The sequence below is a fragment of the Gordionus sp. m RMFG-2023 genome, chromosome 1, assembly GCF_954871325.1.
Source record: "Gordionus sp. m RMFG-2023 chromosome 1, tfGorSpeb1-WG-v2, whole genome shotgun sequence".
Classification (NCBI taxonomy): Eukaryota; Metazoa; Nematomorpha; class Gordioida; order Chordodea; family Parachordodidae; genus Gordionus; species Gordionus sp. m RMFG-2023.
The window spans coordinates 58,054,812-58,081,504 of NC_088775.1; the positions used below are offsets into that span (position 1 = coordinate 58,054,812).

The 26,693-nt window shown below is 27.0% G+C and overlaps 1 protein-coding gene across 1 annotated transcript in view; it reads left to right on the plus strand.

Moving 5' to 3' along the window:
- The window catches only part of LOC135927915 (uncharacterized protein K03H1.5-like), an 89,414-nt gene that overhangs the window by 726 nt on the left and 61,995 nt on the right, over nucleotides 1-26,693 (plus strand). Inside the window, exon 2 of the mRNA XM_065464182.1 lies at nucleotides 20,197-20,490. Within this exon, the coding sequence (XP_065320254.1) occupies nucleotides 20,197-20,490 (294 nt within the window). The remainder of the gene's footprint in view (nucleotides 1-20,196; nucleotides 20,491-26,693) is intronic.

A 26,693-nucleotide genomic window follows, 5' to 3' on the forward strand; every position in this document is an offset into this window, starting at 1 on the left:
TTTAGAGCATGATTGAATTACATTTTTTCAAACTAAGTATCTCGTTTATTACATGACATTTGCAAATTTAAAATTTGACGGATGGACAAACTTGGGTGAGTTTAAAATGGATATAGCATATAATTAAAATAAAAAATTATTATGTATTGTATTTTTGGATTGAATCTAGATGATTTCGTATTTTCTTGATTAAATCTAAAATGAAAATAATTATATCTAGATATGTGCACTGAGAGCATTATTGGCGGCGGCGTTTCTTTTTTTAAATGATCGGCTGGTGGCGGCGAATTGATTTAGACGCCGCCACAAAAATTGGAGGCGGCGCGGCGGCGTCAAATATTTTTCTAATTCAAATTTTTTTAAATTAAAATTATAAATTCATTGGAAACACTTATAAAATAAAATTTATGCTTTATTATGTTTATATTTATAACTATAATTTAATGATTTTATTAAGTTAAACTTATCATATATAATATTTAGATTTATAGGACATAATAATGTTCTTTTAGATTTCAGAGTGAGCCCAGCTATGGAAAATACACGCTCGCTTGTGCTCGTAGCTGGAATGCACAGGACCTTTCTAGCTAATATTGAAAGTTTAGGAAGATTCAATGCTCTTATCTTCCAAAAATCGAAGAAATCTTTTATCTCTAATTTTATAAGGCGAAAATAATGAATAACACTCTTTTCCTAAACTAGTTAAATAGTCTTGTTGTTTCAGATTATTGTTATGAATAGATGAATGTTTCGTAGCCAATGTAAGATAATCGAATTTTGAAGCAACTTCCGTCGTTTCACATACGCTTAATTCGTCCGTGTAAGGCCATTGAAAGGTAGCGTGTTGACATTAAAATTGCACCGGAGTAATATTTTTTTCCTTTAAATATTCATTTACTATGTTTATAGATTGAAAATGAGGATCCTAAAGTGCTCTTAACACCTAAGTAAAAATATAAAACAAAGAGAAATAATATAAAAAAAAATATGTATTTTAAAGTACTACCTGAAGATGGTTATTGGAAATCTATGATCAAATTTAGCAAGCATATTTTGTTTAAGGGATCATGGGAGGATTATCATATTCTTATACAATTAAATGATATTTAATTTCACTACGAAATAATAAGGATAAATCTAAACTCCTTTTGGACGTATAAAAATTCAACAGTTTTTTTGATGGTTTTAAGAAAATTTAAAAGATCATGCACCAAGTCCTACTCGGAGTTAAATAATTTGAGATCCGGTTTCTCCATTCTATTTAATAGAAATTTATAGGATTTTTGTTATTGCCAGTCACACTTTCCAGCATTATTAAAATACTATGCCTACATGTAGGCACATTTAATTTTAGTTTTTTCTCATATGATTTTCCATATTCACTATCATCATCAAACCCCAAACGATCTTCATAAAAAAATCATTATCATCCAAATCTAATATCGATTCAAAACATTTTCTATTTCGATATCGTTTATATTTTCAAAATCCGTTGTGTTGAATCTTAAGGCAAATATAATTTCTCCCACTTTTTTAATGAGATTTTCTATTTTATTAACTTTTTTTATTCTATCGACTGTCACTAGATTATGTAATCCATGCCCCAAACATAAATGATGGTTATATTCTCTTAGACGAACACTTTTCTTTACATTGGGTCCTGCATCCGTAACCATTTGAATTTTCATGGACCCTAAATCAAATTCATTTTCAACTATATCTATCTCGGAAAGAATAGTTTCAGCGGTATGTTTTTGAGTGATATGATGTGTCGCCAATGTATAAAATACAATATTAAAATTATTATCTATTTCGTGAAATGTAAAGGTCATATAATTTCACCGTCTATATTTGTCTGTCCACATATCAAAAGTTATAGGACAAAATTTAGGACCTATTATTGACATATGTATGCTTTCATTGATAAATACACATCATCTAATCCACTCCAGCTAAGTGTGTTCTATCTGGTAAATCTTTTGTATCTGAAATAATGCCATATTTCTACATAATAAAAAGTTAATAATAAAAATATTATGCCAAAAAAAATTCTAAATGTGAGATGAGATCAGTTTTATTTAAATATTCTATTATAAAATAATTAAATATTTTAACAGTTAATATAAAAATTAAGATTAAAATAATAAATATCAATACCTTTTCTGTTTTTCTATCCTTATCTTATCTTATCTAGCATGTTGGTCACAGACCTGCTCTAAGCCAGCCAACGTGTATTATATGGATTATTACAAATCAAATTTATAGCAAATAATATTTATTAATTTAAAATAATAAAATCACATTTTAATAATTCAAAAAATATTTAATATTATTTTTCTTCAAGTTACAATTCATAAATAATATATATAATAAATATTATTTTTAATAATAAAAAATATGTATCACGCCGCCACGCCGCCGAATTTTTACATCGGCGGTGGCATGTTGAGCGCCGACACTTTTTGGCGGCGGCGTCGGCGTGGTCAAAAATCACCGGCGGCGGTGCATTTGACCGGTGGTGCATTTGACCGGCGGTGCATTTGACCGGCGGTGCATTTGACCGGCGGTGCACATGTCTATATATATCTATTATTTTATATATTAAAGTATATTTATAATAATCTTCTTGATCCTGTATTTTTCCAATAAAAAATAACTACAATATTCTAATATACAAATACTACAATATTCTTCCAATGTAAAATTAAAGACAATATTCTTTTAATAAAATTTAGCGATATTTTTCCACTATCAAATTAAAAAAATTAATAATAAATCTCGATCATCAGATATCCACAAAATAAAAAAAAATTCAATCCCTTTCGTTGTCCCTATATTTATTTCTTTATCAACAAGTAATAAAATACATGGCCAACGATAGGTTCTTAACATATACATATATATTTTATCAAATTAAACATATTTTTAACAACTTAAAAACATAAATACATCTTTCTAATAAAAACCTAATTACAACACACCCACCCTACACAAGTCCAGCGTCTGTATATTCATATTCCTTCTCTAGTAGCCTAATCTCTTCCACTCTATTAACCAAGACTCACCATTAATCTGCCATATCTTTACTCGTAATCGCTAACAATTCCATCTCCTCCTTGTTGTTACATCAGGCAGAAGCGGACTGGCCACGCTATGGCCTCGTGGGCATTTTTTATAGAGGCTCATTTATATGGGGGCTTTTCCCCTATACTCCCCATTTTGCGGGCCTTCGGCCCACTTATGCCCGGTCTTTGACCTGGTTCCCTTAAATGGCTTCTTTGATTTACATGATTTTTATTACTTCTTATTTTTTGAAAATTAGTTCAAACGTTTTACCATTTTAGTAAAAAAAATAATAGTATTAAACGATAATATATTTTATTTTTAAAAAATACACATCTAAAATCATATTCATTACCTATATAAAATAATATTCATTGAAAATATATATTTTATTTAGATTTACAAGGATATTGCACTATAAAATCAAATCATACATCACATGTTAAATATAAAAAAAATGCATATTCAATATATTAAATCAATTAATTATAAATGTAAAATTATTGCAGTGAGAATAAAATTGCTGCACTTTAAATAATATTAATAAGATTCTAATAAAAGAATTAAGAAAATGTATAATTTTTATGTTAATAAATCTCTCTTTAACTTTGAACCTTTGTGCAAATATACAGGAATATCTTCTAGTTCAATCTACGCTAATAGTTCTCTTTCAACTGACATTATTAAATACGCTTCTAATTTTTCTTGGTCAATATTAGCTTTCAGCTTATTTTTATAATTTTTAATTTACTAAATGCTTTCTCGTAATTAACCATAGTAAATGATAAAGTTTAAATGTATTCATATGCCAAAAATATATTAGTGTCACTTGTATGCATATTGTATCTTTTAAGAATTTCATACACGCATATTAAACACTTGTTACATTTATTATCACACTCTGATTTATTATCATATTGTAATATTTTATCTTCTTCATTTGACCCCTCACTTGTACATGCGATATCATCGTCCGTTTCATGAACATAATTCGTTATGAAATTTAACATTCAATATATATGCTACTTGTGCCAGTTTTTCCAAGGCCTTTTTAGAAATACCTTTACTATTTATTTCATAAAAATGTCATGGATGCAAATATTGCACATTCAAGATAAGCTCTCATTATGCAGAAAGTAATTCCAACAAGCTGTTTATAATTTGATCAATTATAGGACGATATAGTTCGAACCTATAAAGGTCAATCGATTCTTGAGGACGTTCATCTTGGCATTTGTCACTATATATTCTTTTCGCTCGTCCTATTCGATTTTTTTACAGAGAATTTTGTACTCAGATACTCTCCGGGAGCTATAAATATGAAAATGTTTTATTTAATTAGCAGCCATTTTATTGCTTTATTTTGAATCGATGATACAGCAGATTTAGCATCTTCTTCATAGGTGTAGCCAGGGGGGGGGGGCAAGGGGAAATCCCCCCTTCAAAAATTTATCACTCTTTGTGAATATCATTTTAAGCTAATAAAAAATATCCCTCTTAGTCATCACCCCACTCCCTGACCCCCAAAAATGTATGCATATAACTTAAACAATAATTTGAAAGAAAGAATGTAAAAGTTAATATTTTTTTATAAAAATATTCATCATAATTTATACATTTTTGGAAAAAAGCATTTATATATAAAAAAGAGTGAACCAAAAATGCTTTTTAAGAAATGGAATATAAGATAAGTCTTAAGACAAAAGTGAAATGTATTATAATTATTAATAATAGATCCATAAAATTACTAAATAATATAATATATCAAATATAATTTTTTATAAAGTGAGTAATTTTAATTTATTTATCTTAATAAAAGTAAAATATAATTAAAAAACTATTGATAAAATTAAATTATAAATTAAATAAAAAAATTAAAGGACACAAACAGTGTAATATTTTATGTCGCAGATTTACAGTATATCTAATTTTATCAATTATCATATGACAATCAAGTAATTTTTACTAATATAGCGAATTATATATTTTACAGAAAACTATAAAATATTGATATATACATCAGAAAATATCTTTTAAAGATATTGTGGGAAATATAATATTAAGATTAATTTTTAATATTTATTAAAATAAATAGATGGCGTTAAATAATTGAATGTAAATTGTTGCATTATTTATTATCAAGAGCTTTGATTAGTAAAATTTGTTAAAATATTAACTGTAATATATTCTCTAACTGTCAAATATGTCTGTAAAAGTAAATTATACCCAGTATTTTGTCACTAATTCTATATAATAGAGGAATATCAACTATCTACTTACTTTTTCTAAATAAAATTCTTATACTTGTTTGGAATAAATTATTACCATCCTTTTATATTAATGTATATACAAGTAATTTATTATATTTTATATAAACTAATAAAAATATATTTCATATTTGTTCCAGGCTTATTTTTTTTATTAAAATTACCTATCTTGTAAAAATATTTTATGACTATATATAGAATAAGGTAACCCGGCCGAAGGCCCGCCCAAAATAGGGTCTGAGGGCGAAGCCCCCAATAATTTTTTAATCCCCCCTTTAGGAAAATCCTGGTTACGCCTATGATCTTTCATTTTCCTTGCTGACAAAGTACCTAATTTTTTAGTTTGAAAATATGACAGTGGCCCCATTATTTTAAAAATTTCCAAATAAACTATAGCTTTACTTAGAGTCTTAAATTTAGATAAATTATCATTTGTCTCAAATTATTTATTATCTATTATAAATTGAAGTGCCTTATCGTTATTGGGAGCAAGCTCTCTTTGCCATACATCCATCTAAGGGCTTTTTCACGTGCCCACCATTTTATCTCACCTATTTTTTGCAGCCTTCTCAACTTATTTTGGCCAGATGAATTATTCTGTTTTACCGAAGCATCCATCCTTTTATCTGATCCGACCTGGATTTTATTTTATTTGATTTCATTGAATTAAGAACAAGAAATGTTGGCTATATTATTTCTACCTGTATAAAAATATAATATAAAAATTAATCAAAACTTAGCTTTCACTCTACTTAAACGGAAGCGTTTACACTTCTTTTGATAAATAACAAAGAACGTGGTAATGATGTGTAGCACCAAGCAGCGTTATTGATATGTTATGCACTAAAATATAGTAAACGACATGACAATTCCTAAGGAATGTGATATTCAAATCATAGAGATCTCATTAAAAATTAATAAATGATAAAAGAAAATAATGTGAACATAATAATTTTTTTCTAATTGGCCTCTATTTTGATATTATTATCTGATCGGCCTGAAAAATCGACATTTTCTCGCGGCCTCGTGGGCAAAATGCCCACCGGATCTTATGGCCAGTCTGCTCCTGGCATCGGGTAGAGGAAGGTATATTTTCTACTTTCGAATGTACGTCTGTTTGTTGATTTCTAAACTTAATTTCTGCTTTGTGTATTCTCTGCTTCATTTCTATGGGATATTGAGCAAAAATGTGTCTCACTATTTAAATTTTGCATTTTTCGGCGCATTATCTCCTTATTTGTCACTGAATTTTATTATGACCCCATTCTCGACAGCGGAAACATTGACATATTTGTTTAACGTTAGCTTGACCAGGAAGCCTATACACTTCATCCTTCCTTTTGTAAACTCCATTCCTATCGCCTTCCTTGAATTGTTAATTCACATCTGTTGCTTCCACTGATCTTTCCATCTTTGTGCCACTGGATAATAATTGATTGGTATTATCACATTTTGCATGATGTGAGTAGACATGTGCGCCGATGTCTCAATCAACGGCGGCAGTTTTTTAAAAATTTTTTTTATGAATCTAATATATAAATCAATATATTTTTTATTGAATTTAATTTATAAATTAATGTATTATATTTTTTATAATTTATGTAGACAATCTTTTCTAACACATTGCTAACATAGTTTATTGATCTTTAATTATTTCCTGTCTCACTCCAATTTAAATTTATGTATTTTCTCATTCTCAGAAATAGACTAAGGAATTGTATTTTTATTTTTACTCAATCAGAGTCATAAAACAACACATATAAGAAATATTCTATTGATTTTTATTATAATTAAAAAAAAATTGGAATGCAGGCAAAATATGAAGTATGAAATATAATACGTCAGAATTCAGATTTAGCAAAATTATAATTGTCATGAATAAACAGTATTTTATCAAGATTTGTGGGCATAAAGAACTCCTTTTAGCATTGAGTATTAATCCAGAAATGGAAAAAATTCTCTCGCTGGGTGTACTGGTTGCAGGTACGCAAAGAACCTTCCTAGATAAATTAGCAAGCATAGGAAGTTCCAGTCGCTTTTTCTTCCAAAAGAGCAATGCATCCTCTTCTGGAATAATATTTTGGCTGAGCAAAATATAGCATTCTTATTTAAGATTAATAATATTGTTATAATCGTTAATAGAAAGGGAAAGTTTTTGAGCTAATTTCGCTATATAATTGCATGATGTACCATCCTCGACTTGAATTTCACACTGAGCATTTCTATCATTCTCTAAAAGTTTTAAATGTCGTATTAGAAATTGTAATGATGTCGTAGAATTCAAATTTGAATATTGTGAAACAATATTGAGATTTTGAAATCTTAGATCAAGTAGAGTTGCTAATATCTAATGTTTAGAATATAATTTTATTAATAAAAATATAAAATAACTTGAAGTTCGATCGGAAACCTATGGTCAAGCTTTTTTTCATATTTTCTTTAAGCATATTATATCTGAGCAATCAGATTTATTGATTTATATATGAGCTTCTATTTCACTGCTAAATAATTACCCTAAGTTTACTGTAGATCCTTTTTGGGAGGAAAGAAATTCCACCGATTCTCGGAATGGATTTAATACTGCGTAAAGCTCATCTATCATATCCTATTCATTATTAAAGAGTTTTAAAGAATGTTTTCATATTTTATTTAGAATATTATTTATAGGAATTTTGTTTACACTGCGAACACTTTCTAGCATAATTAATATGCTATGCCAGCGGGTAGGGCAATTTAATTTTAATTTTAAAGTTTTTGCATTAATTAGATTGGTTGGTGCAATGCCATTCTATTATCCGATTCATCAGACATATCAAAATGGTCATCAAGGTATGGATCAGAATCATCAATATCCAAGATATTACCTATCTCATAAATTGACTGCAGACATTTACCATGTTCAGCCTCAATTTCACATTCCAAATCAGCTACTAGATATCTGAGGGCTGAAATAATTTCTCTAATTTTTTTAATGAGAATATCAATCTTGGTAACTTTTTTTATGCCATCAACTGTAACCAAATTATAAAGTCCATGCCCTAAGCATAAATGATGCTCATAATCCCTTAATCTGACGCTTCTTTTGACATTGGCCCCAGCATCAGTTACCATTTGTATTATTTTGGCTTTTAAATAGAACTCCTCTTCAATACTATCAATCTCAGATAATATTGTTTCCCCAATATGCTTTTGAGTCACATTTCTAGTTGAGGGTAAAATATTTTAAATCAAAATTTTCATCTAAATGATGAAGACTAAATGTGATATAATTTCGACGCTTGAAATGATCGGTCCATAAATCAAAAGTGTTAGAACAAAATTTTGGTCCAGAGTCAATCAAATTTAAAACAAGCGCCTTTATAGATAAATAAACATCGTCTAGTGCACCCCGACTAATGGTTGTCCTATTTGGCAATTCTGACGAGGAATAAATTATCTTATATTTCTAATTTTTGAACAATTTATTTTTTAATGATCATTTTATATAAATTTTAAACCTTTAGAAAGTCTGTCATTCCTTTATTGTTTATAGAATCAAATGGCATTAAATCTAAGCAGACATCAAAACATAATTTCGCCCTATTAGATTTCATATTTATTTTAAACATTAAAAAGATATTTAAAAACATTAAAATAGTTAGGGCTGGAATAAAACAAATTATAAATTAGATATAGTTATAACTTTCAAAATAAAGCTTTACATAATTAATTTAATAAACTGTATATTAAGTTTATGTGTTAAAAAAACAAAATATATAGATCTGGAATGAAACAAATTATAAATTTGATTTAGTTCTAACTTTCTAAAATAAAGTTTTAAAAAATTATATATTAATTAATACTTTAAAAAGATATTTAAAAAACATCAAAATAATAAGGGCTGGAATGAAACAAATTATAAATTAGATTTAATGTTAGTACTCAAATTAAAATAATAATAATTTAATATATAAATATAATTAATATGATTTCTAAAAATTAATAATAAAAATCGGCGGCTAGCCGGCTCGCGCCGCTGATCTCAATCGGCGGCTTTTCCGGCGTGAATAAAAATACCGGCGGCGCACAGGTCTAGATGTGAGTCGTTAAATGAATGTACGATACTATCGCCATCAGGTATAAAAAATAAAATACAAATATCTTTCCTCCTATCCGTCCTTCCCTTTCCTTACTCAATTGTTAAATGATCTTAATTGTATCTTTGTTTGATCATAGGACGAATAATATCCGTTCCCTTCTCAAACTGTATACGATTTAATATTTTACCTAATTTTTCAATATTACATCCTTTTCCCATAATTTATCCTTATTATGATACTATCGAGCCCATACTATTTGACCGATAGGGTATATTGTAACTTTGAGTTCCTTTGACAAAACTTCAGTACCACCCTTTGGTTTTAAAAGATTCAAAAGGACTCTAATTTTTCTACCCAAAAAATTTTCAGTTGGATTAAATCCTCCACCATTCTTTGAATTATTATAATATAACTGAGCTATCCACACCTCACTCCCTTCATATTTGATCTTTTTTAACCAATTTTTAGCAATAGCTACCATCCTTCTACCCAGCCCATTCGAGCTAGGATGATAGGGTAGGCCAAAATATGTTTAGTTTGTGTTTTAGCACAAAACTGCTTAAAATTTTGGCTGATGAAAGCTGAACTGCCATCAGAAACAATAACTTCGGGAATCCCGAATTTTCCCATAAATTATGTAATTTCTTGATTACAATATTAGTGGTTAAATCATGGACCTCCTATTCAATCCATTTTGAATATCCACTACTAAAAAATATGATTTTTTATTTAAATAAAAAAATCGGCATACGTTCCCACGGTCTGATTTTTGGCCAATTACCGCCTACAACTTTATGTGGCATGTTGGCATAAGTGTTAGGAATATATCCCTTTGTAATCCTTTCAATTTCTGTATTCATACGCGGCCACCATATATATTCCTGGGCCCATTGTTTCATCCTTTCAATACTTTGATAACCAGCATGTTATTAACATTTTATTTCTTAATTTTTTAGGAATCACCGGGTTCCCTCGAGTACACTAACTACGGACTATTCTGTTTGTATGATTTTATAATTATTTTGATTGTTTTTCCAGGATGTTGTTCTCATTAAACATAATTTTAATCGGTTTAATTCCTTGTCTCGTAAATTATGGATTTTTAATTCATCCAAGTAGTAAGACCTCCTTTTAACGTATAAGATAAGTTGCGAATTAAAGTTTCATCTTCCCTGGAAGATTCTCTGTCATTTATTTTTAACCTTTGGTATTCTGTCCCAATCTGGATAAAACATCAGGCAAGTAATTTTTTCTACCTCTTCGATATTTAAGTACCAAATTGAAACTTCCAACCAATAATAACCACCTTTGTAGTCAAGGTGATAACATTAATTCCTTATTGTCTTTCTTAAATAAATAAATTAATGGTTTGTGATCGGTATATACTGTAAATCTTTTGCTATGAGATACTCTCAACACTAGGTTAAGCCAAATATTACCGCCAGAGCCTCTTGTTATATTACTGAATATCTAGTCTCCACATCACGAAAAACCCTTGAGAAAAATAAAATAGGTCTTCTATATCATTTATTAAATGTAGTAGTGCTCCGCCAACGCCCTTATTAGATGCGTCAATAGTCAAAATTATTGGTAAATCATTATTGAAACACATTAAAATGGGTTGCTCAACAATCTTTTGCTTCAGTAATTCAAATGCCTTTTGTTGTGATTCATCCCATTCAAAATTTATGCCTTTCCATAATAAATGATATAACGGAGCAGCTTATTTGCAAATTCTCCTATAAACCTATGGTAATAATTTACCATACCCAGGAATGATTGAACTACCGCTTTATTTTTGGGTTGTTGTAAATTATTTATATTTTTTAAATTTTTGTCAAGAGGTTATACCTCTACCCCATTTATGGTATGACCCAAATAGACTATTTCAGTCACTCCTAATACGCCCTTTTCTCGGCTGGCTCTTAAACCCTTATCAAGAATGCGTTTAAAAACTTCTTCTAACCTATAATTATGTTGCTCAGGTGTTACTTCAGTAATCAACAAATCATCCACATAATAAAAGACTCCTTACCTTGGAAAACCAATACCTTGGTGCGCTGAAAAATTAGTGCTGAAACGCTAAGACCAAAAGGGAATTGATAAAAAGATAGACCCTTAGAAGTGGTAATTGTAAATAATTTAGGTATGTCTTCTCTAATAGGTAATTGTAAATATGCTGCGGAAAAGTCAATTTTAGATAAATATTTTCCTCCCTTTAAATTGACTAAAATCTCTTAAATTCTAGGTAATGGATATTTAACTTCCACCACCCAAGGATTGAGAGTAACCCGAAAGTCAGCGCAAAGCCTTAACTTTCCATTCGATTTTCGTGGCCCACTCACTATAATCAATAGGTACAATTATACCGTCCTTTAACCACCGGTCTAGTTATATTTCTACTTTTCCCCATTCAAAAGGTACTCGGCAACACCCTAAGAAAACTGGAGTAACACCTTCATTGAGTTTAACGTCCATTGGTAGTCCTTAAGAAATCCCAAAGTGTCCTCAAATATTATACTATATTTATCTATTAATGTATCTATTAATTTATGAACCTTAATTAATTCATAATCCTTTTGCTCAATTGTTGATACCTAATCAAATGTTCACTTAATCTTAGTTTGTTTATCAATTTTATTTGATATATCACCCTTATTTTGTATACCATTTTTAGGAATTCTTTCCTAAAATATTGCTATTTGATTCTACCTCCACCTGAGGTTTAAAAATACATTGATTATTGAGAACATTCATTTTTTTATTCCTAATACTAATTGTCTCGACTTTACTATTTACCACATTATTTTTTATTGGCAATATGTTATCTTTTTCAATTAAACTGTTCCAATAATTGTTTTGTAAGACAATTTTAGTTATGCAGTCCCAACCCATTATTGTCTCAACATCCTTCTTAACCACCCATAAATAAAGATATATAGTCATATTATGGACTATTAACCCGACTTTGAATTCACCCATCATGATCTCAGAGCCATCAAATTGTTTGACATACATATCCCCCTTTTCGATAATTCCGTCAGGCCAATATTTACGATATCGTTTATAAGCCATAATGGAAATCACAGCTCCGATTTCGAATAGCATCTCAATATTTTTATTATCTATATTAATGTTAATTCGAGGACATGGACAATGTGCATTACCGCACTTCATCAATTATAATTTCTTATTGGCCCTTCAAAATTTTCCAATTAAAAAATTTTTTCTTCTATATTTATATCTTTAATCAAATTCTTATTTAAATTGATTCTTGTTGAATTTACCATCTTCGGACCTTCATTACTCCTGTACATATTGCGTTTGTAATTTACCTTTGGATATATTTCTTGTTTCCTTTCCCCATGTTTCCTAAATCCTGTTTATTATTATTAATATCGCAAAATCTATGATTAAAAATATAAAATCTATTATAAAATTCATTATTAAAAATATAAGATTTCTTATATTAAAAATATGATAAGATCTATTATTACTAATGTTATTAATATGCTTATTCGGTCACTCGACCTCTTTATGATTCTTAAAAACATATAGTCAGTTATTAAGGCAATTAATAGCTAAATGTCCCTCTTCTTTGCACCTGAAGAACGCCGCTCCTTAATTTCATTATTTTTGTTTAAATCAATAATACCTGTACTGTTTATTTCCTTAATATTGCAAATTGCTGGTTTATTAAATTTAGAATTCCTAAATGGAAATCCTTCACAAATATTCTTCTCATTAGCATAACACTTATTTTCAGTATGGCCTTTATAACCATATCCATTACATCTTATATTCTCTGAAAATTTACTCTTATTATAAAAACAATCTTGGTCCTTATGATCCTTACGGCTACATATTTTGCAATTAATTATTATTTTATTCAAATCCCTAGAATTATCTTGTAATACATCCCTTTGTGTTTGGGTAATTCCACGTCAAATGAGCAAAAAAAATGAGATTTTCGGCCGACCCCCTTCGATTTTTTTAAAATTTGGTAAGCAAAGAAAGGTCGATGTAACTAAGAAATAGCCAAAATTTTAGCCTCCTAACATTTATATTTTTGAAGATATTAGGGTTCAAAGTGTCAAAAATGACGTATTTTTACCATTATCTGCCTTCATTCAATTAAGCATATCTTAAAAACTACATAATTGTAAATAACAAATTTAATATCTAAATTACATACAAAGATTCTACTTTTAGATAAAAAAAATTTTTTATTTTTTTTCCCAATTTCCGGTCATTTTATTTAATATATAAGGACTAAAAACGATTTTTTGGAAATAATACGACCTTCAATTTTTTTAAAAAATTTAGTAGACATTATTAAACTCTTCCTTTATATTTATAAAAAAAAATTGGTCTGGGACGCGGCCATCTTCATTCTCAAAATCGATAAAAATGTTTAGAAAAGTGTATAAATATTTCCCCGAAAGGGGGCGTCTTTGTATAAAATTATATATTAATAATTTTTTAATGGTTTTTCTTGGACTATTTGATATAATTTAAAGGATTATTCATCTTGTAAGTGAAAATAACAATAAATGGGGCTTTCATTCAATTATAGAAATTGTCTAACGATAACAGAAATTCAATTTATTACTTTATTTATAATTTATTATAAAAATTTTTGCCCATATAACATATATTTAATAAATATTAATAAAATATGTTTAATTAAGTTTCGAGTTCTTGAATATATGAATCAGAATCTTGTGCATTTCATATATGGCGCCCTAAATATTAAAAAAATTACTATAATTTAAATTTAAACTTACTTTTAAAAGATTCTAATTTTTCGGTAGCGCATTTACTTTCTTGTGACGACAATGTATAGTATAACTACGGCCAGTAGCATTTAACAGTGAAACTAATGTTAAGATATGACATTTGGGCAAGCAAAGAGTGTCGTCTATCTTGGAAATGTAAAGGAATTTGAAGGTCCGGATGGGTGTAGAAACTTTATATATATTTCTATCTGCTTTTGATTTTTCACTAAAACAAAGCTAACCACCAATTAGAATCATAAAAATAAGTTAGGTATCATGATATTTCTTCAATAATTATACTTTCATCATTATATGATAACTATTCCAAAGTACTTTCTATTAAATTGGAATATATTTTACTTTTAAATTATGTAGATCTGTTGGAATCAAGGTGTATTTTGTGTGTTCCAGGTATAGATCTAGTTTTTGAAAATCTTTCCCTGAGTAATAGATCTTCGTAATCATAATTTATTTTGGTCATCTATTCAAAATATATGACATTAATATTTTCTTTAGCTAACTCGTACAATTCATATGATGTGTACTTTGAGTAAGGCCTTGTAAACTAGCTCTAGCGGCTAATCTTTTAACAGTGCCACCAATCCCATCACAAACACTTTTCCCGTGTGCTGTAGCAGAAAAATGCCATTTCGCCTGTACCCCAAAATCCATCTCATGATGGCAAATATTAATAAAATTTTTACGTTTTTGTACTGTGCAGCGGATCCACCGAAAAATAAAAAATTTTATTAATTAAAAAATTTAGCAATGTTTTTTTAAAATTATGTACTGCTATTGTATTGTGTTGCAAAGATTCGGATATCATTACATAATTTAGGCAACAAATATTGGCAAAATTATCTTTATAATATATAACAAAAGGGTGAACAGTGGATTGAGCCCTATTCCAATGATAATTTTGTACTTCATCCTAAAGTATAAAGCTATAGTTTTCTTAAAAATCACAAAATTAAATATTGGTCTTCGTCTAAGTTCAATTTTAGATTGTTTTGATACAACGATTGTTGCGTTGAAATAAAAAAATGATAAAGATTCCATTTATTTTAAAAAGGCATTAATAAATTCACCTACTGGTTTGGTTATTGTTTCAAGGGTGGTTCTATCTACGGATAGCCATTGTTTGTATGTTATAAATTCGATGTCCTTAGAACGAAACAATATTTCTATTTGATCGCGTAAATGTGTTGACCCTGGACAATTATCACATTTGCCCATATAAATGGATGGTTGAGGCGAATTACAAATTATTAAGTGTAAAATATGTTTGTATGTTTTAAAGGGCAACATATCATTGGTTAAATTTGATCCAATGATCATTAATTTAAATTTTGGTGGTAGCTGCAATCACATACATGTGTACCACTACCTTCAACGAGTATACAATTTTTGGGCGAATGCTTGCGAATTTCGAAAAACCAATTTTAACATCAGGCCTCATTTCTTTAAAAAATATATAAATTTTTTTCAAATTATCTAAAATTAATCTCTTATGGTATTCTTTTTTCCGTCTTTGGTCAAAATCGAAACGCAATCTTTCTTGTCTGGTATGATTCTGCTTATTTCGTCCATACAATAAAATTCTTGTACAATTTTAACTGTATATTCGTCTATAGTTTTTCCAGGCTTGGGGTTAGGTGTTGATAGAAATCAAAATACCAAGAAATTTATTAAAAAATGAATTAATATAGTGAGTATGTGTTATTGAATGAATAAAACCCTTTCGCGCTTGAAATATTTCCCATAAACAAAAAATACTTGTACTTTGATATAATAAAATAATCATTTTGACATAATAAAATAATGATTTTGACAGGTTAATGATAAAATATGAAATAATAAATATTGTTTTATAAATTAATATCTCTAAGTACCAACCATTAGTTTCTTTAAATATAAAAATTAATTGATTAAAAATTTTAATGACAAATGATCTCGCTGGGCGCGAAAGGGTTAATCAATTTTAAAATTTTTATTTATTTTATTGATTGAAACACTTATTTATTGTTATTCTAATTTAGAAAGACTATGCCGATTTTAGAAAATCCGATCCAATATTTATATTGTTTTGGGTAATTTTATGATAATACTTTTATTTTGTATATAATTTCATAATAATAATAAATTAATATTTGTAATATTTTAAAAATTTCAAATTATTTTAAAAAATTGAATAGAGAAAATTTTGATATTATTTTTGGCGTCTATGAAATGAACAAGATTCTGATTCATATATTCAAGAACTATAAACTTGGTTGAATATATTTTATTAATATTCATTAAGTATATGTTATATGGGCAAAAAATTTTATAATAAAGTAATAAATTGAATTTCTTTTATCGATAGACAATTTCTATAATTGAATGAAAGCCCCATTTATTGTTATTTTCACTTACAAGATGAATAATCCTTTAAATTATATCAAATAGTCCAAGAAAAACCATTAAAAACTGATTAATATATAATTTTATACAAAGACGCCCCCTTTCGGGAAAATATTTATACACTTTTCTAAACATTTTTATCGATTTTGAGAATGAAGATGGCCGCGTCCCAGACCAATTTTTTTTTATAAATATAAAGGAAGAGTTTAATAATGTCTACTAAATTTTTAAAAAAAATTGAAGGTCGTATTATTTCCAAAAAATCGTTTTTAGTCCTTATATATTAAATAAAATGACCGGAAATTGGGAAAAAAAATAAAAATTTTTTTTATCTAAAAGTAGAATCTTTGTACGTAATTTTGATATTAAATTTGTTATTTACAATTATGTAGTTTTTAAGATATGCTTAATTGAATGAAGGCAGATAATGGTAAAAATACGTCATTTTTGACACTTTGAACCCTAATATCTTCAAAAATATAAATGTTAGGAGGCTAAAATTTTGGCTATTTCTTAGTTACATCGACCTTTCTTTGCTTACCAAATTTTAAAAAAATCGAAGGGGGTCGGCCGAATCGTGGTTGATTTGTCATGGAATGACCCGTTTGCAATTCCTTTAAAATTATATTTAAAGAATTTGATGTAATATTTTTATCTTGAATTTTACCTTCTGAAGAAGATACTTTATCATTCAATTTATTTGGACATTTCTCCTGAATAATTGCCTTATTATTGCGTAACTCATTTAAAATTAATTGTAAAATATTTATTGTGCTATTTTGTACAATCATCTCACCTGACTTATCCCCCAAAGGTTTATATATATATGATTATTAACTATATTGTCTGTAATTGTTTCACCTACATGTAATTTATTATTCTGTAATTCTTTAAGAATTAAATGTAAAAAATTTTGACCCGAGATTTCTACTTCCTGACATCCTAAAAGATATTATCCATTTCTTTAATTATAGTATTTTTAGCCATATTTTGTACATCTCGTAATATTAAATTTAAAATATTTTCTGTACTAATTTGTACATTAATACCCCCATAATTTTTACTTTATCATCTGGATTTGCCTCCGAGATATGCGACTTAATTTTCATCCTATTAATTTCCTTAACCATTAATTTGTAAAATATTTTATTAGGAAATTACTAAACAAATAAATACAACATTATTAATCAAATCATACTTATTAATACCTTTATTAAATATTCCAATGCGTATGTTTTTCCGATAAGCGATTACTAAAATAATGCTTACTATGATTATTATAAAAAACAACATATGTGAATCATAATCTTAAATGTTACCTTTATTTCTTTAATATTTTTACTTATTGTGCCCGCAAAAACCCTTATGGAACACTAAACTGGTCATGTCACCAATTATTTAATATGTTTACGGTATTAAATATCCTAAAGTATTATTTATTAAAATAATCTTCTTGATCATGTATTTTTCCAATGTAAAATAACTACAATATTCCTTTAATATACAAATAACTACAATATTCTTCTAATGTAAAATTAATGACAATATTCTTCCAATATTAAAATTTTGCGATATTTTTCCACTATCAAATTAAAAATATTAATAATAAATCATCATCAGATATCCACAAAATAAAAAAAAAATCCAATCCCTTTCGTTGTCCCTATATTTATTTCTTTATCAACAAGTAAATAAAATATATGGCCAACGACCATATACATATATATTTTATCAAATTAAACATATTTTTAACAACTTAAAAACATAAATACATCTTTCTAAAAAAACTTAATAACAACAAAATCTTAAACATTTTTTTTAAAGATTGAATATTTTAATTATAGATTATTTCTAGGTACAAACACCCAACTTCTTCAACAAATGTTTTCAGAGTTCTTGCATATTTGTATTTACTCCATACATTTTATTAACGATGCCCATCTTTAGATATTTGTACTTCAAATTTATGAAAACACCACATTGTTAAATTCATCAAGAAACGAGGGATATTATATCTTAAACAAATCCCTCATCGCACAAATTATTATAACTTCATATTAAAAAATAAATTTATTATAACAGCCAATGGATGGATGAGTAATTTCATTAACCCTTAATATCAATGAGCTTTCAAGTTTTTTTTTATTCTGCCATTTTAATTTATAAATTATATTCTTTTTAGAGTTTTCAGTGATAATAAGAATAAGAGAAAATGACTCTTTGGATTAAGGAAATAATTTTATGAAAATCAATATATCTAAGAGCTACCATACTTCACCCATACTTAAAGCTTGAATGAGGTTGGATTATATAATAAAAAGGGATATCTCATATACATCAAACTCCTGAAGAAAATATAAAAATGGAAATAATTCAAATATAAAACAAAACTTATATATTTTTTTTCCATCATACAGAACTAAAGATTTCATCATTTTAAATAATTTTCCTAATAGTAATATTAAACAGTTATTATTAAATACAACCTACATTTCCTTCTAGCGCACCGGTTTCAATGTTTCCATGATAAAAATTTTGATGTAATATTGTTGTTAAAATCAAATAATGATGTTTGATAAAATTTTATTTGTATTTTTTATATAGATATGTATTTAATTAATAAAATATTTATATTTCCTATTTTTTAAAAAATATATCGCTAATTGTATCGTTATAGATTGATCTTTTTAAATATATCGGCATCCCTTTCGATACGTTTTAAAAGTACTGTTAACAAATCTGTATTTAATAATATTAAAAACGAATATTAGTGATATTAGGAAATAATTAATATTTTATTAATCCGAATCAAAAACATGTTATAATAATATAAAAACAATATAAATATTAGTATAACAAAATATTATATACAAAAAAAATAAAATAATGTAAAAAGGATTTTTAAAAAGTTAGGTTAACTCCTTCCTATTTGAAATATGTATTCGATTCGAAAATTAAATTTTTTAAAAGTGAAAATATGAATTATTATATTTTAAAAAGGAATGATTAATAAAAGGGAAAGTAAATTTAAAAAATAAAAAATTTCATTAAAAAGTATGTTGAATATTTTCAAATATTTCGAGAATAATTTAGAATATTTATCAATATGAGTATTTTTAAATAATTTCGAATAGTTATTAAATAATTTTAAATAATTTGACCGAATAATAATTATATTTATTATTCGTATTAGATTTCAAAAATTATTCATAAAATTGAAATCAAATGGAAAACAATCGAATTCACATAATAATTAGTTTGCATGGTCAATTTTTTATACCCGCAAGCATTTAAATTTACATTTTTAAACCTGGCCTGGATTAAAAAATTTTTTTAGCCCGCACAGATCTATTTATATATTTCATTAAATAATTTTAGCTCTATTTAGTAAATTATTTAAAATCCAGCTGGTTAATTGATATAATTATTTTTGAAAATTTAGCCCAAGCTAGTGTGTGGGTTCTCTAAAAAAATTATATTTTTCCTAATTTTTATAATCATATCATTTTGCAGTCCGGGCCAGGTTAGGTTTCGGGCCGAGGGTGTAGATCTCTGTTTAAATAATACAATGATATTCCCCCCTTTCCATTTTTTTTTATAAAATAGGTGAATACCAACGGTATAATATCTTTCTCCAAACCGGTGATTCAATATACGCCTCAGCCTTTTCCTCTAAAAAAAAGTAGTTTGAGTGTAATAGCCCCGTATTGGACGGATATAGACACCAATTTAAACCATGGAAAAGTTTTGGCCAGACAAACAACCGAAAAAAAGGAGCTAGAAGATTTTACCAAAGATATCAAAGATTCTTTTCCGACTTACAAGAATTTCAAGGCATTTTGGGCACTTATAGCCACCTGGGATAAGGTTACCTTTTACGGAGGCAATGAAACTAGTCCGGTATGTCATATTTAAATAAATTTTACTATGCCCCTCTTACGCCCAATTATTCCTGATTCATTTGCAAATAAATCTTAGAAATAGACGAAGTAGATTTCAATTCTATTTTCGGAATGAGATTAGTACATTTGAGTATTATATAATCTATTCTTTTTTAAAGAATAATTAAATAATTATTGTTTTCGTTGATCCATGGGAATCTGCAGAAATTTTTCCCAAGGTAATGCAGAAAAATTTATTGATAAATAAATTGAATTTTTGTTTAAAATATTTTGAAAAAGGTTTTTTATCTTTCATTCTTTCTTGTGGCTAGAAGGTTATCCAAACTTGCTTAATAAATAATTTTTGACAAACATGTAATTCCGAGATTCTATAGATATCAGTTTATGCTTGAACATATCTTTACTTTACAACTCTTGTCAACAGGCACGAAAAAATATATAAATCTTTAAAAAAATATTCATTATATAATACCAATTAGATGTCTGCATTAGGCGGTTTTTAGCCCATAAGCCCACCCCAATATTTTATAAAAATTTAGCCTGTGGCCCATTAGTCTAAAATTCCTTACCTGCCCGCTCATTAATCTAAAATTTTTTACCCGCCGCCGCCCATTATTTATAAAAAAATTTAACCCAAACCCGCCATTATGAGATTTAATTATACCCATTCTTTCTAACATCTAATAAAAAAAAATTAAAAAAAGTTTTGTAATTTAGGAAATTACTATATTTTAAGCATTAAATAAAATTTAATTATGGATAATTAATTTGATCAAATAAAATATTTATGAAAAAAAAAATATATAAAATTGACATTATATGTAATTATAATGCATAAATAAAAATAAATATATACATTTTCTGGATTTAAACACGTTCTTCTTTGTTCTAAAAACCTTCCAGCAATACTAAATCCTCGTTCAGAAGAGCAGTAGTTGCAGGAATTGTTAATATTTTTTTGAATCTTTTTTTTCTCGTTTCCACCAAAGTAGGATATCGGTTTGAAGTATATCCTCTTCCTCAAGTGAGATCTTTAAATAAAAGTGGAACCAATAATAATAAGTTTAAAAAAATAAATTTAAATTAATTGTAATAATCAGCTTAAAATTTTGATAAATCATACATATCAAATGGTTATTTTAAGATTTAAATATTTTGATGGTACAGTGCTCTCTTCTCTAACAACCTCATCCTAACATCTGTTATGGTTTAATTTTGACCTAGATGTTATTTATTTCAAACATCGCATTTATTAAGTAGCTAAGCGAATTTTATAATTTATTATTTTACCCTTTAATTGGATTCCCTTCGCTTTTGAGGAAAGGAATATAATCAAGTTTTCATCCACCTCGATGTTATATTCTTTCATGAAAATCAAATCCAACATGTTATCTAGGTTTTTTTAACTTTATTTATTTCTTCTGATGTCAACATCCTCAGTTGTCGGAACTTTGGTATTAAAAGTATGAAATTTTATGGAGCATATGGATTTCAAATTTTTCAATTATAAATTTTTAGCTCTTTTCTTTGTTCTATTTTTTTTTCGCAGTTTGTTTTTCTCTCCATTATATCCATATTTATTTGATTATGCTATCTAGAAGAAGATTATACCTAAATTTTTTTTTATAAATAAAGAAAAAATATAAATCTCAAAATATTAATTTTCATACCATATAAGAACGTTCTGTAGTGTAGGCCTGCAGTCGCCTCAAGAGCATTGTTGCATCTATGTATGGTTCCAAATAATCGTCAGTGTTTTAAAAACTTTCTTTCCCATAGATCCCATTTTTTCAGTCATATCACCAGATTGTAAGAACAAAAAATCTTATATCAATATTTTATTGTAACGTCTTGCTCAGATATTTTATGCTGCCACTTTGTTTAGTGGTCAAAAATTTTGCTGTTTCAAAATATTATTAATCTCGGGAGCATTTTCCCAAATAAAAGTTGGCTGGAATGCATTGCAAAATATTGGGTTTAACATTTGTCAGTTTAGTTTATTAAATCTAATATTTGAAAAAGTAAAGATATGTATATGTTTTTTTATTTAGATGTCAGAATCTCTTGAAAATTATTATGATATCTACCTAATAGATAAATTTTATAAAATTTTTTAAAATATTTACAGTTTCAGGACACATCTTGCATCAAAGCCGATATCAAGTAGTAAATATTTCTTCAAGATTAAAATATTTTTTGAATTTTAGGAAAGGATAATCTATATTTTTCTCATTTTCCAAAGAAATTTTGCTATCATCAACAATCTCACACATTTTTAATAACTAAATTTATAATGCTAACTAGATTTATAATGTATATTTTTAAATATAAATTTCAAAATTAAATTAAATAAAAGGATTATAATTTTAGATTTAATAAAAAATATATTTTAATAATTTTTAGATGTATTTATTATGTAAAATTGAAAGTAGCGTATCGCTATTTTCTAAAAAAGTAGCCCGCTAAAGCTACGCTACTGAAAAAAGTAGCGCGCTATTTTAACAACACTGGTCAACTAAGCTGACTAAATAGTTCGACTAAATTTTAGTGCAGAAGAACTCGACTAATTAACAAAACATCGCGATATTGACCTCGTGATATTAAATTCTCTATAATACTTCGCGATATATTTCGCTAAATAGTTTTCGCTATATTGTCTTCGCAAGAATGTCTTGGCTATAAAATTTTCAGGGTTATTGATCGCGATAAAAGTTTCGCCGTAATGTATTTGCTTTAAAGGTTCTCTATAAAAAATTCGCGATAATATCCTAATGTGGATTCCAGATAAAAGTTACGCTATAAAATTCATCCGCGATAAACGATATTCGCGATAAGAGTTTCGCTGAATTGACATGGAATCTAATTTTTCTATTTAAAATATTGAGTTAGCAGATTTAAAATCGGCTCAAATCGATTCGTTTAACAATATTATCTATATCACCAGTTGTGTTGGAGACTAATTCTGATGGAACACTTGTTGCAAGAGATGCCAAATACTTAGGTGTTAGGTTTTCACAGGTTGGGAACCTTACCCTCCAATAATCAAGAGGATCGATTGGAGATAATTGATATCTTTGTTCAAATTTAAATTCGCATAATTTTTAGGTAAGATTATGGTATTTTTTATTTATTTATTGTCAATTGGTTGAATTCTATTTATTTTTAATTTTTTTTTGTTTATTATCGAAATCCATTGGTTATTAATTTTTACACAAATTTTTTCTTTAATGAATTATTTATTTGACATTTTTTTAATATTACGATAATAAGAATATTCACATATATATGTAAATGAGAGGAAGTTCTTACAGTTCTGGGGAATTAAAAAAATATTAAAAAAATTCTTATTGCATCTAAATCTAAAAACGCCAATTGAATGAAAAAAGTATGCAATTCTTAAAATTTTTGAGAAATGAAACTTTGAATTATTATTACATCAAAAAATTTCCACCAATATCCAGACGATCGTATATTTATTATTTTTAAATAAAAAATTTTTTTAAAAATATTTATAAAAAATAAATAAAAAAATAATATTAAAAATTTTTCAGTGAGTTACCGTAAAAATTAACAAACAATGGTTTTCGATAATAAAAATATCATTCAACAAAAAAACCATTTAAAAATTAATTAAATATATAAAATTCAACCAAGCATATGACAGATAAATAAATAAAAGATAACCAATGGTAATTATGGATCACAAACCATAATCTTACGAATTTTTATTTACCAAGTTCTTTCTTAATAAATAGTAAAACAAAATAATCAATAGACAAATAAAAATACACAAAAAATTTGGGCTAAAAAACATTAAACATTTATTTTATGTTATGGAAAAGATTTATTATGAAAAATGGAAATTAGTAAAAATGAATAAAAATATGCATAAAATCTGTATCGGTTAAATTTTTTATGGGCTGAACCTTATATAGTGAGATATTAAATATCGGTATGGGATCGGCGCCAATAAAAGGATCAGCCAGCCCTAGTATTGGTTTATATTATTATCAAGTTAAAATTATCTATTAATTGTAGCATCACTAAAAGTAAGGGATGCATAGGTGTTGGGCCTTCTGAATTCTTTTTATTTAATATTTTTTTATAAATATTATTGATTTAATATTTTTTAGAAATTTTATATTATCAATCCTAATCTAATCAAATTTAAACAAATAAAATCATTTATTAATCAAAAATAAAATGAAAATCAAATTTAATACTGTGATTTGTGAGTGAGCCGAGTATTACATTTTGTAAAATTTGCCTCTTCCAAAATATTAAATGAATCAAGGGTAAAAAATTTTAACTTCAACCACTTAATAATAATGAACCACAAAATTCTGATTAACAAAGTACATTTAAAATGTATTAAGTTTTTTTAAATTATACTTATTTAGATTTAGGTAATGAAAGAAAAATAGAATGATCGAGAATGTAAGAAATTTAAATAATGGAAACAACAATCAAATTCTCTCAGAGCAGGGAAAATAATTTTAAAATACATAGATTCACAAATATTGGAAGCAAATTATCTTGCAGTCATGACATTACGATGTAAACTTATATGAAAAATTTGTAAATGTGCTCGACACTTAAAAAAACACCAAAATAATCTTGTTGATAATCTGGATGCAAAGGCATTGATGAAAACATAAACACTCTAAATAACAATTCTATAAATGCTATTTATGTTGCTATGCTTATGATGGGTAAGTGTCATCAAAGGGCATCTTTCAGAAGTCAAAGATACCACAATATTCACAAAATAGCTAATGTGCATTGCTATGCACACAAGCTCAATTTTCTCTTTATCTCTGCCTACAAATCAGTAACTCAAATCAACAAAGTTTTCTAATTAATTTTAAAAGAGATTCATGCTTCCTTTTTAAGTTCTATTACCCATCCTAATAAATATATTGATTTGCAAATATAATTGTAGTTAAAATGTAAAAATATTGATGCCTTGACTTCTACACGGTGGGGTCTTATATTAAAACGATAGCAGTTGTAAAGTTGATTTTTCCTGCAATCATTTTGTAAAAGAAAATATAGACCACAGGGATGTGACTAAAGCAAAGGGAATTTTATGCATTATTTTACATTTTGATGCAATTATTTGTGTATAATTTCAAAAATTATTGCCAATGTTTTAAAACATTTTTAATTTTTTGAGAAATTAGATTTGAATCTAACAACAGCATTAGCTGTTGTTGAATGTCTTATAATTTCACTGTCAGAATTAAGAAATGATTTTTATTTTTCTTAATATAAAAAATCACAAATAAAAGAACGAATTGCGTTCTACCATTTTGAATGGCTCAAAAATAATTAAAATAACAAAAGGAGTATAAAAGACTTTTCAATAATGCTTTGTCTGTATTTTAATTATTTTTGCAAAGAAAATAATTTTATATGGATTGGTTTTAATTTAATCGTCAACATGTTTCATTAAATCATCACAACACTGTATGTTTTATTTTTAAAAATAACTTTTATTCATGAAATTATTTAATTTGAACACTTTGTTTACTAATAATATTTTGTAATAGAAGAATATTTTAAATCAAAAATCTTTTAAATGCATGAGAAACAAATTTTTACCGCTTTTAAAATAGTCTTATTCGGCCAGGGTTGTGTATAACCTATCAAATACGATTCTGTCAAATAAATGTTTTTAAGACAATATTACCCTTTTTTTAAATATAAAATGAATCTATAATATTAATTTTATATTTTTTAAATTCATTGTCATTCAATAACTAATGTTCCTCCGTGGCAAGCCTTGTTCTTATTCATATTCATTACTATCATTTTCTTTAAAATTTTTTAATCAATTTTCCTGTTGTCCAGATCTTCAATCGATTTCTGTTTTAGTAAGAATATTAACCCAAATCGACCAATTTCTTTCTGAAGTTATAGAAATAGGAATTGCTAGTAAAATGTCACTTCTATTAAAGGGAATGGTGACCAAAGCCCATTCCATAGATTTGATTGTTTCTTATGGAATTTACTACTTTCTGCATAATTTGCTATTAAACATGCCGCTTTTACTTTTGATATTTATGATATTACTTGAAATATTTTGAACATCACCATCGTGAACGCCTAATTCTTGTATTGTATCACACCTCATTAAATTCACTACTACTTAGATGCTCCTCTTGATATAGGGGGCCCAATAAATAAGCAGCAATTGTG